Source organism: Cervus canadensis, chromosome 28, assembly GCF_019320065.1.
Source record: "Cervus canadensis isolate Bull #8, Minnesota chromosome 28, ASM1932006v1, whole genome shotgun sequence".
Taxonomy (NCBI): Eukaryota; Metazoa; Chordata; class Mammalia; order Artiodactyla; family Cervidae; genus Cervus; species Cervus canadensis.
This window is the reverse complement of record NC_057413.1, coordinates 41,589,918-41,606,485: the sequence shown is the minus strand read 5'-3', so window position 1 is coordinate 41,606,485 and position 16,568 is coordinate 41,589,918. Positions and strand designations below refer to the sequence as shown.

At 50.2% G+C, this 16,568-nt stretch overlaps 1 protein-coding gene across 4 annotated transcripts in view; it reads right to left on the bottom strand.

Moving 5' to 3' along the window:
* Nucleotides 1-15,384, bottom strand: part of BRPF3 (bromodomain and PHD finger containing 3) — a 34,828-nt gene extending 19,444 nt beyond the window's left edge. Inside the window, exons 1-7 of one of the 4 annotated variants that reach the window (XM_043449819.1) lie at nucleotides 15,155-15,384; nucleotides 10,392-11,847; nucleotides 6,901-7,057; nucleotides 4,420-4,551; nucleotides 2,534-2,662; nucleotides 1,929-2,241; nucleotides 911-1,213 (exon numbers count right to left, since the gene is read on the bottom strand). In XM_043449819.1, the coding sequence (XP_043305754.1) occupies nucleotides 911-1,213; nucleotides 1,929-2,241; nucleotides 2,534-2,662; nucleotides 4,420-4,551; nucleotides 6,901-7,057; nucleotides 10,392-11,842 (2,485 nt within the window). In that variant the 5' untranslated portion in view covers nucleotides 11,843-11,847; nucleotides 15,155-15,384. Of the gene's footprint in view, nucleotides 1-910; nucleotides 1,214-1,928; nucleotides 2,242-2,533; nucleotides 2,663-4,419; nucleotides 4,552-6,900; nucleotides 7,058-10,391; nucleotides 11,869-14,808; nucleotides 15,036-15,154 lie in introns of those variants that run through there. The other 3 variants (XM_043449818.1, XM_043449820.1, XM_043449821.1) reach the window with 3 other exon arrangements.
* Between the last annotated feature and the right edge of the window lie 1,184 nt (nucleotides 15,385-16,568).

Genomic DNA, 16,568 nt, shown 5'->3' with positions numbered 1-16,568 from the left:
GCTGTTGCAACTGGTCCACTGGGTGTGACTCTGCACTGCCTCAGCCCCGAAGTGGGGATGGATACAAACGGGATGCTGACTGCCACACAGGGAGCTGGGAAAAGTCACAAGGGACATGAAGCCCTCTAAGGGCTGAATCTGACCTCAGCCACATCCCCACTCTCCGGCAACCTAACACAGAATGGGCCATTCCCTGCAATTTGGCCCCTTTGCCTCTGAAGATAACTTCCAACTTTCTGGACTGTATGGATGACAGGCCCTCCTGAGTTGACAATTCTGCTCCCCAGTGAAGTGGAGAGGATGGACAGCAACTCGGGTAAGGCACCTGGGTCTCTGAGAATCACTTTCCCAACCGTCTTTTGTAATATGGGGGCTTCCTTCTTGGGACGGGCCTGTAGATTTGGCCAGCTGGAGTCAAAGCCATGAGCTCAGACCATCTTTAAGGTTCTTCTTTTCTATTCTCCTACTATACCATAACCTAACCTGCTCCAAGAGCCTCTCTACATGATGGGTAAGTTGGGCTAATATTTAACTAGTATGTACAATACGGCCATACCAGGTGCAAAATACCAAAATACTTCTTACTGTTAGTAAACAGCCGCTGGACCTCAGTATCTCAAACTCCCTGAATCTGCTCACAATCCAGCAGTTGAAAATCCAAATCAGTGGCCCTCAGGAGCCCCCTCCAGGACAACAGCTAACATCTACTGTGACTGATGGATTTTGGTCTCAATGGATTATTAAGTATTTGAACACCACCTCTGGGTGTGCAGGAAAGTGTGACCCTTCCCAGGGCTTTTGCTTGCCCACTAGGGTCAGAATTAAGGAAGGATGCTCCCACTGTGGGATTTCAGCTTAACCCTCCCTTTCCCGGGCCGCAGCCCCTTGCCTGCCTATGACTGTCTCTCACCTCTGTCCCCATTGTCTTCTGGCTCCTCCTGCGGGGCCTGCTCCAGCACAGCCACATCCCCCCGGGGCCCTGCTGGCAGCTCCCCACTGGACACAGTCTTGTTCAGTGACGGTGGCTGTGGTGGTGGCGGCTGCGCCAGCTTCTGCCGAAGAGCATTGATCTCCCGGCGCAGCAGGCGGACTCGGCGGGTCCGGGCCCCACTGGACCGCATAGCGCTCACCAGGTCCAATTTCTCCAGCAGTTCCTTCAGCTGCACTTCTGGAGACAAGTGGGCCCGGTTCTCTGGGATGAGGATGTTGTCCACTGCCAGGGAGAAAGGAGGACAGAAGGGGCTGAAGGACCTGCCCAGGCCAGGGCAAGGGGACGGGGATTCCTTCAGATGCAAAATATTCTCCTGGAATGCCTGGGTCAGTGGATTCCAGCAGCGTCACTGTGGGGCCTTGGCCCCGCCACACTGCTGCCAGGAAAGCGGCCACAGGTATGAGGTCAGAATCTGGGAAATGTGCAGGAAGCAGTTCAGTCACGGTTACAGGCTTGTGGAGCAGGAACAAGGCAACCTGGCCATCCCCTAACCCGAGTGACTGTTTGGCTGCTGCCATCAAGAAGCAGAGAGCAGGGGCAGGCAGACTGGGGATTCCAGAGGCAATTCCATTTTTCTGATCCTCCACCTGCACTCTTCTGAGAAAGCCAAACACCACACTGCACTCCCGCTGCCCAGGCTCCAATGCCACACAGTGGGAGTCCAGGAGAGAAAGACCCCTTGTGAAACCTTAGTTTTTAAACAGATAGCTAGTACCTGATTCCCATCCTAGCATTCAAGAAGGGCTTGGTGAATAAAACTTTAACTCCTGGAACGATTCTAGCCACAAGCACATGGACCTCAGCCTGTGCCTACCTCCAGTTTTGCTCCTATAGTCTACCCGGTAGCCCCCAGGACCATCCTAATCCCCAGCTCTCCAAGATTTTATACCTGTACCTCTCCTGGCCCCTCTCCTCCCCATCCATCCCAGCCTCTCACCGTCTTCCCAGGAGAAGCGGTAAAAGTCCTCCGATTTGGGTGACTCGGGCAGGTGGGTGCCCGTCTCAGGGTCATAGCCGATGTTCTCTGCCTGCCGCCGGGCGTGCCGCAGGATGGCCCCTCCCAGGTCCCGCAGGCGGACAGCTGCTCGGTGGAAAATTGTGTCTTTAGCATTATACTTCATGCAGTTGGTAACTATAAGGTTAAAGTCCTCCTCAAACTCCTCCAAGGTGTGGTACAGGTGGGACTCCAGCTTCCGCCTCATAGTAGAAAAATCCATTGGCTTGGATATGAATTCCAGGTAATCTGGAACCTAAACATATAAAACCTGTACAATTACAACAACCATTTACTAGCCAAACAGGCGCACCCTTCACCGGCACTCTTGCCTCCCCGTTTTCTGGCTTGGCCATGCCAGACTCATTCACAGCCGACGGGCCCTGGACCACCCTGCCCTGATGAGCTATCACCATGAGCCAGTCTACTAGCCTTGCCAGACACCCCCAGGTTTTGTACACCCTGTGCCCCAATCCTTTCCTGGCCTACTCAGACCCTATTTCCATTTCAGGTGGGGCTCATTGCTCAGAAAGTAGTGGGGAACTTGCCTCACTCAGGTTGACGGGCTCGGCGAAGATGTGTGCGGGATCCTTCTCCTGCAGCAAGTCCAGTGTTGTCCTCAGCAGAACGTTGAATGGCATCAGCTCCAGCTCCATGGCAGCTTGCTGAATCTTGATCTGTGGGAAAGGTGGGGAGAAATCAGGACATCCCCCCACAAAGAGGCACAGAACTTTTTCTTGATAACTTGATTTTCATCAGTCATGATGAAAATTTTCACAAGACAGTAAGCTAATCAGGACTTGAGTTATCACTGTACGTAGCTTAGAAACAATGATACCAACAGCTACCATTTTGTGAACCTTTCTTATGTATTCAGCGCCGTACCAAAACTTACTTACCAAAAGTTAATACTTTTATAGTCCAAACAACATTCAATATAGGTACAAATGAGGTGTTTTACAAAGAGGAAACTGCGGCCCGGGAAACTGAGACTGACTGGCCTGAGCTCACACAGCTAATAAGGGACAGAGCTGGGATTCACAGTGTGCGCTTTTGACTACTATGCACACTGCCTTTCTACTTCTATTACTTCAGTTAATCATTACAACAACCTTGAAGGAGAAACTGTTACTATCTACGTTTTACAAATATGGAATCTAAGGTTTGAAAGGAATACAACACGGAGTTACTAACCCAAGGTCACCTGGCTAGAAAAGAACAGGGATGGGATTTAAACCGAAGTCTGACTTAGCCCAAGGGGCACATTGATGATATAAAATGTGCCTTGGGCCACAATTCCCACCAAATTGGCCCTTGGGACATTTAGGTTGGCCTAGCAAAGATCACCCCCTCAGGCAGCAAGCAGCCAGACAATTTGCACCAGTGTGCTATACAAACGTTATTTTCCACGTGTGCCCTGATGTGAAAAGGTTGGGAAGCCACACACTAGACTATGAGATGTTCTTGCCTCTTGACTACATTCAAACAGGCCTGCCTGCATCCCCTGTCTACTTCCTTTCCCCTTACATTTCTCTGGACCAGAAATGGGAAGAGACGTTCAACTGGAGGACTAGGCCTGGGATGGCAGAGACAGTGTGACTATAAGGACAAGGTCCTGAGATATCCTCCATGCCCACCCATGCTTACATATAGCAAAAGCTGCCCAGTCTCAGAGGTGGAAATTCAAGCTATTCAGCCCACAAGAGAAGGGTTTGTGCTGGGGCTGAACGGTGAAGCAGAGTTTGGAGAAAGAGAGAAAAAACATCTTTAACTTGGGCCTCCGGAGCATGGAAGTAACAGCTGCTATTCCTGGACCAGAAAGAACACTTTTGGCTCGTCATCCATTCAATTAATAGTTTTTGCTCACTGTCATATGCAGGGTGCTGCAACAGACACTCTAGGGAAGCGAAGAGTATCAATAATGATGCTAGCAGCTGATACTTCTATAGTCCTACTGTATGCCAGGCACTGTTCTAAGCTCTGTATATACACTAAGTCATCTAATCTGCACAACCTTATGAGGTAGGTTCTATTAATACCCTCCTTTTATAGTCAAGGAAACTTGAGATATTAAAAGAAAAAAAAAAAAGACTGTAAGTGTTTAAGGGTCAAATGAGAACCCTCAGGCTCCCAGGTCAAAAGAGATAACCATCGGAATGGCCTGAGAAGCTCTCCAAAATATTCAAGGCCAGGCTCCTCCTGAGATTTCCTAAGTGAGAAACTCCAGGGGTGGGCTCAGACATATAATAGTAAGCTTATGCTTGAGGCCACCAGAAGCTAAAAGCTCCCCAAGTTTGAAGGCATCAGCAGCACCACACCCAATGCCTAGTAGGCAGGGCTTGGAGCCCATAGTGCTGGGCAGGAAGGCGAGAAAGCTGACACTGATCGGGGGACAAAAAGATCTTGAACAAGAGCTCTGGGAGCTCCTCCTCACCTGCTCCCGCTTGAGCTTTTCTCTTTTCCGAATCAGTTCGATTAGCAGCCGTGCCCGCTCCAAATCGTGCCGGAGCTTCTGCCAATATTTCAGCTCTTCCTTTACAGCACTTGTCTTCTCGTCCTGCTCCCGCTGCAGGAGGGTAGGGAAAAGAATGAGGAGCTGTGGGCGTTCCTCCTGCTCAAAGTCCTCTCTGTAGCCAGCCTCACAGGCACTCTGCAGGTAAAAGCCCCATGCCCTTCCTGGACCCTCGGTTCTAGAAAGCCTTTTCACCCCCTTCCATCACATGCCTTCCTCCTGTGGTTCCCCAGTCCTATGACATTGTCTCTTCACTACAGCACAACCACCACTGCTGGGGAGAGATGGGACTACCCCTTCCTACCCCCAGGGACACCAGAGAGCAGCTGTGCATCCTCAGGACTGGAAAGAATTTCAGAAGCAAACTAATAGACACCTCAGGGTGGAAAGAATTTCACCCTAGAGCCTCAACTTGGCTAGAAAACAAAGCCAAGTTTTTACCATAAGCTTGTACTTACTGACTTCAACATACTTTAAAATACCAGCACTACCACCATCATCAAACATGTGATTCTTGCCTAGAAAAACTACAATGTAGGTGAGGCCCAGGGTTTGATACACAAGGGCACAGCAGCATAAAGCCAACAAAAACTGATCTGATAAACTGAATATAAAATGCTGAGAAGATATAAAATAGAGAAGATCTCAATGGGTGGGGCTCAGGTCAGGAATTCCTGGCATGAACAAGCTTACTAGGATTTCACATGCAGCGATGGACATGGATGAACAAAGCAGTAAGAAAGGCCTCTTTTGGAACTGAAGGGACCACAGTGCAAGTATGAAGGCACAATCAGTGATTCTTTGCTTGTAGAGGAAAATGGGTCAGCCAGAGCAGAGGAACTGGAGAACCACACAAGCCAAGGAAGACCCAGAATCCAACTGGCAAGAAGTTTCAAATGCCAGGCAAAAAACCTTAGCTGTAGCCTGCCTGAAGCAGGGCGGGGTTGGGGGCTGGGGGGATATATTCTGGAAAAAAAGAAATGACAGGATGGAAAATAGTTAAGTGAATAAGGCAGTACCAGTGGTAGAGCAAAGAAAGAATTAGAGGCTAGAGACCACCTAGAAAGCTACTGTTGAAATTAAGGGGGCATAGGTGAGCAGAGTAGTTGTAGAACGGAGATAAAGGGCCACACACTGATTAACCCCCTGAAACAGACTGGGGGATGATTAACTGTAGCTCCTAATGGAGGGAAGAGCCAACACTAACTCCAAGGTGGACAATGTCTGAGGTCAGGAGGAAGAAGCTTCCATATCAACAACAGAAATACATTTATGGAGACGAAGGAAGATACTGAATCGTTTCCAATATCTGACATACAGGAAACAATATATGCATGAACATCTATACTTCCTCTGCCCCAGAGAGACTGAGGGCCAAAAAAAAGAGAGGGGACAAGAGAAGAAACCTGGAGCTACAGCCACAGTTATTAACAACTACAACAGTGGACAAGCTCTCCAAGCCAACGGGCAGACAGCAGGGCCCCTGGGAATATTACCACTAAGGAGTAAGAACTGGGATCAGCAGAGGGTGCATTCAGTGGGGTAGAGGAGGTGGGAAATGGTGTCACAAAGAAGCTTTAGGACAAAGTGACTGTGGTGTCAAATGTCGTCCAACAGTCTATAAGGTGAGAGAATATGAGGGAAGACTTGCTGGGCTGGAAGGGTGTCACTATTGTTCTCGAAGAAGCTACAGGGGAGCAAGCAGACCATTTCAAGGAGAGAGCAAATATACACTTCCCTTTCAGGACTTCAGTTACAAAAGGCAAAAGTGAAATCAGACAGAACAGAGGGCATCAGAGTCATGGGAAGGTTTGCTTTGTCTCTGGATAAAGGTGTAGGAATATTTTAAGGCAGAAGTAATGAAACAAGTGAAGAGAGAGAGAGAACCAAATATGCTTTTAAAAAATCTCTCAGGGTGCCTCCACCATGTTGGAAAACACTGAACATGCAGCGACTCCAGCTGCTAATGTCTACAAGGCCACCCAACTGGGCAGGCTGTGTGTTACAACTTAGATGGTTAATTTGTGTATTTCTTATGGAACATTTTTTTGGCAGATGGCAGTATAGTGTCTTAAGGAAAGTATGCCTTTTCCTAAGTCATATATCATGGTCACCTGACTCACACTCAGCCCACTTCTTCCTTTCTGCAGTATCTAAAGGGGTTTCCCCATGTACAGGGAAAGTTGGGCCTGCTCTCCACTCTCCCCTAGAATTTGCTCCAAGCCAAGCCTCTCATCTAGAAGGAGCGCTACAATGCTGGAGGTCACTCCTGGGGTGGACCACCTAGAGGGGTGAAGGCTACAGGCAAAGGCTCCACAGAGGGCTCAGGAAGCATTGCCCCACCATTTCTCCTTCATCACTCTCCACCTCCCTCCACTGCCCTCAAATCACCACTTCACCTACCTGCTCAGCATTCCTCTGAGACTGCAAGTGGGAGTGCAGGCGCCGGATGAGGGGGACACCATTCCGTGCCTGCCGCTTCAACAGCCAGTAGTTGTGAAGCCGCTGCATGAACTGGGTTTTCCTCTGAAAGGAGAGACCACTACAGATCTTGTTCAACCTTGGGTAGAGGCACAGGGAAGTGAAAGACAGGGTCAGTGGGCAGCCTGGATTACAGCCTCCTATCAAGGCCCAGTGGTTCATTTCAGAACTTGGTAGAGGAAGAGAATAAAGTGGCCAAATGCCTCACCTCAGAGAAAGGCTTGAAAAGGACGGCAAAGTTAAGCAGCTCAGATTCAGCATAAGATATTTCACTTGATTTTCCACCTCCTGCCTTGCAGGTTCCAAAAGAACCCTCCCCCAGGAACCCAGACCCTTTAGTCCTGGACTCCTAAGACATAGGTGTGTGTCCCAACACCCTCACTCTTTTCTTGATAAAGGCAGCAAAAGAGAACAGGAACTTGAGTAAGCTGTGGGCAATGTAGTCACTATTTCCTGCCCCTCTGTGGCTAAGGGTCCCATCAGACCAGGGAGTAGTCCATAGCCAAGCTGGAAGGAAAATTAGTAGGAATATAGCAGGCTACTGCCCTTGAACCCAAATGCAACCCTTTGGAGTTGTCTGACCTCTGGTTCTTCATTAAAACTTAGCAGCCTAAAAATGCCTAATTTTGAACTAAATTGGAAAAAAAAAAAAAGAATCTAAAGACTTAAGAGAATGGAGAATCTGAAAATTTAGCTGGCTCCACAAAGAAAATTAAATAGTATACAATATCACTCATATGTGTAATCTAAAACCTATGAGAATATGAGAGAATTCCCTGGCGGTCCAGGGGTTAGGACTCAGTGCTTTTACTGCAAGGGCCTAGGTTCAATCCCTGGTCAGGGAACTAAGATACTGCAAGCTGCTTGGCATGGCCAAAAAATATAAATAAAAATAAAAAATATAACAAACTAGTGAACATAAAAGCAGCAGACTCCAAGAGAACGAACTAGTGGTTCCCAGTGTGTGTATGGGGGGGGGGGGGGCAATACAGGGACAGGGGAGTGGGAGGTACAAAATATCAGGTATAAGATAGGCTCAAGGATATATTGTACAACACAGGGAATATAGTCAATATTTTGTAATAATTGTAAGTAAAAAGTAATCTTTAAAAGTTGTATAAAAGTAAAATTTTAAAATTTAGCTGGCTCAACTACCCCCAAAGATAAGTCTGGAGGTCAGGATTTAAGCCAATAACACATAGGGGGTGGGGGGGGGGCGCGGTGGGAATCAGTAGGAAAGGCATTAATTAAAGTTCATAATCTCTACAATAACGCTCAGACTGCAAGGTGGGTCACATTATTCCCATGTTTCAAATGATGGAAATGTTCTCAAGAACAGAGGCTAAATATGTTGTTGAAGCCACTAACGCAGCTAATAAGATGATGAAGTTGGGCAGGATTTGAACCCATGATCTCTCTGCTATACCATATTGTGTTCCCAAACTGATTAAGCAAGGACTCAGTGCTCCTCTGGCTTTTCCTCTGCTTCTCTTCCTCTCACTTGCACACTTCCACTGAAAGGAAGATAACTATGGCTAAACAAGGTGGAACCTAAAAAGTATATTCATGTTGGGCTGGACATTGCTCACCTAGGCCTTGCGCCTTTCCATGGTCAGACATCCCTGCCCCAAAGCCAAGCTGACAAAATCAAGGCCTAGGTCTTTCCCCAAAGAACAGCTCCCCCACCAACACCCATGCCAAGCACACCTGCCCAGATGCAGGCAGCCCCCACCCTCTACAACCTCTTGGCCATGGAGGGTCCCAATAGCAGGCGGGAAAAAGAATAATAATAAAATAGCAGTAGCAGCAGCAGCCACCATTTATTGAGCGCTTACTATTTGCCAGGCACTGTGCTGAGTGCTTTACTTATACTATCTTACCGATTTCTCCCAATTACCCTTTGAGGTAGTAGGCTCATTTACAAATAAATACACTAAGGCTGAAAGAAGTTAAGTGACTTGCCAAAGATCATACTGGTAGTGACAGAAGCTCAAGATTCAAATGCAGGTCTCTCTGGTTCTTAATCAGCGTGTAGTGCTGGACCCTGCAAGAAACCACCTACAAGAGCACACCTGACAACCAAAAAGTCTAGTCCCAGGGCATAACCACCAGGGGACTAAGCATGGACCCACTCACCTAACAGAAGTGGGGAGCCTAGAACAGCTCTGTGACTAGAAGGTCCATTTTCTGTTGACTAAATCTAACCCCAGTCATGGCTCACAAGAGCCTCTCCCTCTGGGTCTTCTGTCTTCTTCTCTTGTCTTCTTTCCAGATGGACAAGTCTGGCTGCCTGCTTTCTGCAAACAACTCACTCTCCACTGCCCACCAGTACTCCTTTCTCCCTGTCCCTTACACAAAGAGAGACAGACAGACAACAGGAACAGAACCTAAAGGTGTCATGAGCCCCAGCTTGTGGTCCAGGATCTGTCACTTTCCCTTGGTTCCTTCCAGCCCTTAGAACAGGACTTGGCATATAGTAAGTGCTCAATAAACATCTTGTTGAATGAATAAAGGAGTGAACAACTTTACCTCCTGTGGCCGCAGTTTCTTCATCTGGGGGTGTGGGAGAAGGTGCAAGGACTATGTTAGATGAATAATCTCCAAGACTCCTTCCTGCTCTAACACTGTAGTCTTTTTAACGAACATGAATAATGAGATGAGCCTCCAGTGAAAAGTCTTCCCTGTCTCTTGCTTCTCTGCCAAGCTCCCATCCCTCCAACAGCTCCAGATACCTCTCTGATGATTTAAAACAGGCTTGGTGGGAGCCAAAGTTTCTTAGTTATACTGCAGAACTGATCTTTCCTCTATATCTAAAGGTTTCTTAGGAGGAGACACAACATATCTTCCCCACACAACAACCCTCTTACACAAAGTTCCCATCATTCCCAGGATGGAGCTTTCTGGACAACAAATACCCATACTGACCCTTTGAAACAGAGGTTCTCAATTGGAAGTAGTTCAATCCCCATAAGGTTACCAGGAACATATGTGGGGAGCATCTGAGGTTGTCACAAAGATGAGGCAATTAGGGAGGGGATGCGAATGGCACTCACACAGACCAAGGACTCTAAACATCAAGAAACGCATGGGATGGTCCTAATAATGAGTCACCTCCTATCGAAAATGCCACTGGTGCCCAGCTGAAATATTACCTTAGACATCCTGTCGCCTGGGTTTCTAAGAACTTAAGTGTGTGTCTCACCTTGAACCAAAGGAAATACATTGCTTTGAAGGGCACAATCAAAACCACAAACCAGACTGGGCGAGCCCAGGGTCCAAAGGAGAAGTCTAAATTTGAGAGCACAAAAGAGAACAGGAATTCACCAACATTAGGTAAGGAGGTCTGGCTCAGGGCCAACACCAGCCCAAGAAGAAACCATGCATCCCCAGGGAGACCTTCTGGGTAAGCTCACCTGTAAGAGGGTATCCGTGGGACAGTGACCATGGGGACAGTGGAGGTCGTGTCTCGACCCACTTCCTCTGGCTCCTTTTTGATCCTTTGCTTCAAAGTCATCTTGTTCTTCTTGGACACTCCCTTGAGGGGGCCACCTACCCCACCCTGCCCTTCACCTTCCTCCTCCTCTTCTATCTCTTCCTTCTCTTCCTCCTCCTCACAAGCCTCCTTCAGCCCTTCCTCGTCCCCTGCCTCACTGAGGCTTCCAGGAGAGTCACCCTTCCTCTTAGCAGTACCAGCACCTGGCGGTGAGTGGGCCTCACAGTAGGCGGTCTTGCGCACTGTGAAGATGGTGCCATTGAGGCTGGTCTCACGCATAGGCTCAATCTTCATGAAGAGCCCAGCGCGCTGTGCACACGTCACATGGAAGGCCGTGTAGCAGTTCACCTTATGGCACTGGATGGCTGCACCCAGCCCCTTCTGCTTGCAGATATAGCAGGTTAGTTTCCAGCGGGCAGGTGGGATGTTGTCGATGCCCTCAATGGGCTCCAGGAACACGGTGTTAGCAAAGCAGACTTCAGGGATCCAGATGGCACACACCACATGGGCCCAGTGCCCATCACTGGTCTGTTTGAAGGCGCCACCCTTGTTGGGGCAGAGGACGCAATCCACAGGCCGGGAGGGAGACTGTAGGCAGCAGCGGCATAGCCACTGGCCCTCAGGGATGTAGGGGACGCCATAGCACTCCTGGTGTACAGCCAGGTTGCAGATGTCACAGAAGAGAATGACGTTGCTGTTGTGGCACTCGTCATCCAGGCACACACAGCAGAAAGCATCTTCATCAATGAGTGACTGTTGGGCCCCACTACTGCGACTTTCCAGGTATGACTCCTTCTCAAGCCGGTCCACCAGCAGCTCAAAGGTGTCTGCTGACACCAAACTGTACCCATCTACTCGCCGCTTCTCATTTACCAAGTCCAGCCAGGCGAGGTCCTCTTCATCCATGTCATACTCGACTTCTGCATCCAGATCTTCAGGTGACTTTTCAATGTAGCGGTAGTAAGCAGCAGGCAGCGGGGGTGCTTCTGGCTGACTGCCTGAGTCCACCATGCGGAAGCTGGGTTGCGGGAGGTGGAAGGAAGAGCCAGATGCATGCTTGGAGCAGGACTCCTTCTTTTTGCCCTTGGATGAGGGTTTTTTGGACTTGCCAGGGAACTGAGGCTGCTCACTGTTTTCCTTGTTACTATTGCATTCGGTGATATCCTGGGCAGTCAACTCATCCTCTGTGATGATCTTGAGTGGATCATAGATGCTAATACGATGCAGGCGTCCATCGATGTCCACCTCCACAATCCGCTGGGCCTGGGCATACGTCAGGGTCTCCCGAGTGGGTGAGCACTTCAGACTATAGGGGGATGGGGAGCGCCGGCCCTCGGCATTCGGCCGCGACTTCCTGCGAGGCTTCCTCATGGTACCTGGGAACCAATGAGACACACCTAAGGAGAGAAGGCCAGGAGACTGATGGTTAGGATGGATGCTGGATCCATGCATGCTGGATGGTTAGGCATCTATGCACTCATTTACCATTCCTTCTGAGCAGGTGGCCACTGAGCAAACTGGCTATTTCCTCAGCCTGAACACCCTACCCCTCAGGCATCATTTACAATGGCTTGCTCCTTCACTTCTTCCAAGTCTTTCCATAAACAGTGCTTCTCAGTGAGTCCCTCCCTCTCTGACCATTCTACCCAAAACTGCAAATCCCTTTCCCCCATCAGTCATCTTTCACCCTGCTTTGTTTTTCACTGTTACTTACACTCACCAATTTTTGCTGTGCTATGTAATTTACCTATCTATCATGTATATTTTCTTCCTTCCACTAGAATGTGGGCTTTCCAGGTGGAACTAGTGGTAAAGAACCTGCCTGTCAATGCAGGAGATGTAAGATGTAAGAGATGCAGGTTCGATCCTTGGGCTGGGACCCCTAGAGAAGGACATGGCAACCCACTCCAGTATTCTTGCCTGGAGAAGCCTGTGGGCAGAGGAGCCTGGCGGGGTACAGTCCTTAGGGTCTCAAAGAGCCAGACACAACTGAAGTGACTTAGCCAAACACAACTGAAGTGACTTAGCACAGCACAGCACTAGAATGTAAGGTCCATGAGGGGAAGGATTTTTGCTTGTCTTGTTCCCTGTTGTATCTCCAACAAGTGTTAGCTGAATGAAACGAGAAACCAAACACACGTGATCCCTACCCTTGAGGAGCTCTGTCTGATTGAAGGGACAGAAAAGTACAGATCACTACAGTGAAACATGGGGAGAGAGCTAACGTTCTAATAATGTACATAAGGCTGTGGGACAGCCAACTACGAAAACAGGGGGTGGTGGTTCTTAGGAAAGGAGTAAACAAGAATAGCATCCACTTATAAGCTCTACTCATGAACAGTGTAAAGCCATGAACAGTGGCCCCATGAGGGATCAAAAATCATAGGTCTAGTGCCCTTTCCCAATTGATCTTACCATGATCAGAAACCCTATCCCCTTATCACACTCAGGGGTGAAGGGGGTGAAGGCACCTGAAATGTCTACTACATGTGGTCTAAGCACTTCAAACTACAATGTGCAGGGTATTCTCTGCAAAAGGCAGCATTCATGATGCATTGGCTAGTACATCTCTAAGCAGAAAACCTGGAAGCTCTGGGAGTGGCCTCAAGTAGCCTATATGGGACTCTCACCGGACCCAAGGCCAAGATAATGAAGGTAATATCTGATGTAAACTCTCAATGTATCTGTTACCTCAAAGTCCCTCTCTCCCAAAATACTTCATCTACCTCTGTGCAACAAGGAGAAAGCTGTAAATTCTTCTCACATTGTTTTCTGGGATGGAGAGAATTATGACAAGCTCAGAAGGAGCTGTGGTCACAATTACCGAGGCCATCAGTGCTAGAAAAGACCTTTGAGGATATGATGCTCTGAGGTATAAGCAGAGACTCGGAAGGCTATGAACAAGGAAATGATTTTAAGGAGACAAAACAGAATCTGTCACTTTGGATGCAAGATCTACCATCTTTATAAAGTGGAAATGGTGATGACAATGTAACACACTTTTCTACAAAGCCCTTTTGCTTTTAATACTGTTCACAACTATTTTGGAAGGTAGAACAGATATATATCCTCATCCCCATTTTACAGATGAAGAAACAGAATCCCAAAAAGGTATCATTCCATGCAATGCTAGTAAACGATAAAGCTACAATTCAAACCCAGATCTTTTGATTTGCTCAACTCCTCTCACTAGGATGTAAGTACACCACAGAGATGCCATGGTCTGGTACAAAAAGAGGCTCTGAGGCAGTCCAGATTCTAATCTTGGCCCAGTGTGACCCCCAAGAAAGTCACTGAATCGTTCTGTGCCTCTCTACTTAATCAGTAAAATGAAATCAATAAAACAAATCTCTCAAGGGTTGCTACTTGTCAAAAAGTACTGTTACCATTCTTACTCAAAATGCCTTTCAATCCCAAAGTGTGACTGAAACAAAAACAAACAAAAAGCAACTTTACTGAGGCACAGTGCCAGGCAAGCACAAACCGTATTTGGACCCAAAGGAAAGAGAATCATCACAGCAATTCTGTGCAGGTTCCAGGGACCCTTGGCCACTCCATGCCTTACAAACGCCAACTCCCCTGGGGGGCAGCCCAGGCTAACGGACCTGCTTTATTACCCTCCCCCCTCCTTCGAGGGCGTGGAGACCCCTGCAGAGTAAAAATCTACCTCAGTACTAACTCGAAATGGCCCAGAGAGCAGATGAAGCCCTTCCTTTGTCAAAGCCACGGTATATACCCCCTCCCTACCCGCTATTCGCTACCTCCTGGGCAACTCGTAGCTCGGGTCTCTCTCAGCCAGGCGGCAATATCTACAGAGACTTCTGTTGTCCTACCCAAGACGCTGGGGGGCAAACTCCAGAGGCGGAAGGGCTGCGGCTGAGGAAAAGGAGTTTCGCCCGCAAGGAGCTTACAGTCTAGTTTTTTGGCGGGAGTTTCTCATCCCACACAGCCCTTCCCACATATACAGCTTCAAATACCTCCCAACACCCTCAGAGGTCTCCCTGGCACCCCCTGAGCCCCACCTCTCCCACCCCACACAGGTCCTCGAAGAACGAGCTTCTGCAACTAGACTGTTGCCCCTACACCCCACACGAAATACTCATGAGACAAGGGAGAACCCCAGCCAAGGCTCCCTGCCCCTTTAAAGGGGCACCTCTTCCAGAAGAATCTTGATCCTTCAGAGGAGAAAGGAGGGAAAATAACATCTCCTCACCAGAGGGGAGGGGGCGAGCGCGCCACAGACAGACTGACGCGGAGTCCGACCCTCAGACAGAGAAAGCTAGCGCCTGCGAACGAGCGGGGCGCAGAGGCGAGAGCCCATTGGCCGCCTCACCTACCCGTCAAGAGGAACTGGGGGGCCAAGGGACGTTCAGGGGGTGGAAATCTCCTCTGGTCTGACCAATTGGAGAGTGTGGCGGGGGCGGGGCTCGGCGGCTTGGCTTCCAGGACCGGGGGGAAAACAAGATGGCGGCTGCGGGAGGGGGTCCTCGCTTTTCAGCTCCCCCCCTCACTCGCCTTCTCCTTCCCCGCCGCCACCCTGGCTCCAGGAGAGAGCTTTCGCGCCGCCCTCGTCCCTGTCGGGAAGCCCCTCGCTTCCCTCCCCCACCCCGCTCAATCCCTGGTCTCTGTAGGCCCTGCTGCCCTCGCCCCCGCTCCGTCCGACCCCGCTGCCGCCCCCGTTACCTCAGCCGCCGGCCCGGCCCTACCGTTCGGGACCCCTGGGCGCGGGCGGGCCAGCCGTCTAGTAGGTTGGCGCGGTCCGGGGAGCGGAGCGCGGCCTCCTCCCGCGCTGGCCTCCGCGGCCACCGCCGTGCCCCCTCCCGGCCCGCGCTGGGGCCCCGGCCCGGCCGCCGCCGCCGCCGCCGCCACTCCCGGGGGAGGAGGGGGAATGGAGCCGCCGCCGCCGCCGCCGCTGCCGCCACGGAGCCCGGCCGAGGGGAGGGAGGGATCAGCCCCCAGGCAGGATCCGCCCCTCCGGCCTCCCCCCCTCCCCCCGCCACCTCCACCCCTTCCCTCGCTCCCTCTATGGCTCCGCGGGCTCTCCCGCTGAACGGGATCGAGAGCGCGAAAGAGAGGGGAAACGGGGGGGGAGGAAAAAAAAATCCCCCCGCCCGTACCCGGCGCGGCGACGGCCGGGGCGGTGCGGAGCGGAGCGCGGAGCCGCTGCCGCCACAGGGCACGGTCCCCTGCTCGGCCTCACGGTGGCGGTGCGGACGCGGCAGGGGCGCCGAGCAAAGGCGGGATCTGCGCTCGCCGCAGCCCCGGTTCACCCCGGCCCGGCTCGCCTCCTTTGGGGCGAGCCCGACCAGAGAGCTGGAGGACGTTCGGATCCAACTGAGAAAGACACAAGTCCCTAACTCGTCTTAGAGTGGTTGGTCATCCCCTTCCCCCAGCCCTGCGGGGGAGGAGGCTAAGGTTTGGAGCGACAGCCCCTCTCCCCGAGCTAGAGGGTCTCTAATCCAAGAGCAATCACTGAAGACAAAATCGGTCTGCAGGTTTTTTTTGTGTGTGTGGTGCAGGTGCCTGAACTACTTCTAGAAAGTCGTCCCCACCCCCACCCCCCACCCCCGTGTTCCAGTTCAGAGGACAAAGGTCTATCGATGTCCATACCTTCCCCCAGTGAGGACACCCGGGGAAGACCTGCCTGCCTCTGTTGTGTACAGGTGAGCGTCTCATTCCCCACCAGACATCCTTTATAAGAATCAGACCTGACTTTTCGCTGTGCCCCGTCCTCTCCCTTCTGGGTTTTAAAAAGCGTAAACATAGAAGTTTGACAGTCTTACTTAAGGACGTCTGGTAACTCGTTTGTCACTATAGACACGGGAAACACCCTCCTTACACCTGATTTGGCTAGGAATGCAAAAGCTGTAATGCAAAAGCGGTTTTCTAATAGATGTTCGGCAAATGGCAACTTCAAACTCTCAGGTATCAATAATCAGCCCGGCTTTTGCTTTCGTAAATAAATTTGAAAAAAGGGCGCGTTTGCCACCCCTCTTTTGCCTATAAATTGGAAAGCTTGCCGCATATGACTGAAGTCTTAAGCACCAATATTTAACGGTGTTTATAAAGGATATATGGATAGACTGCCTTTAAATGT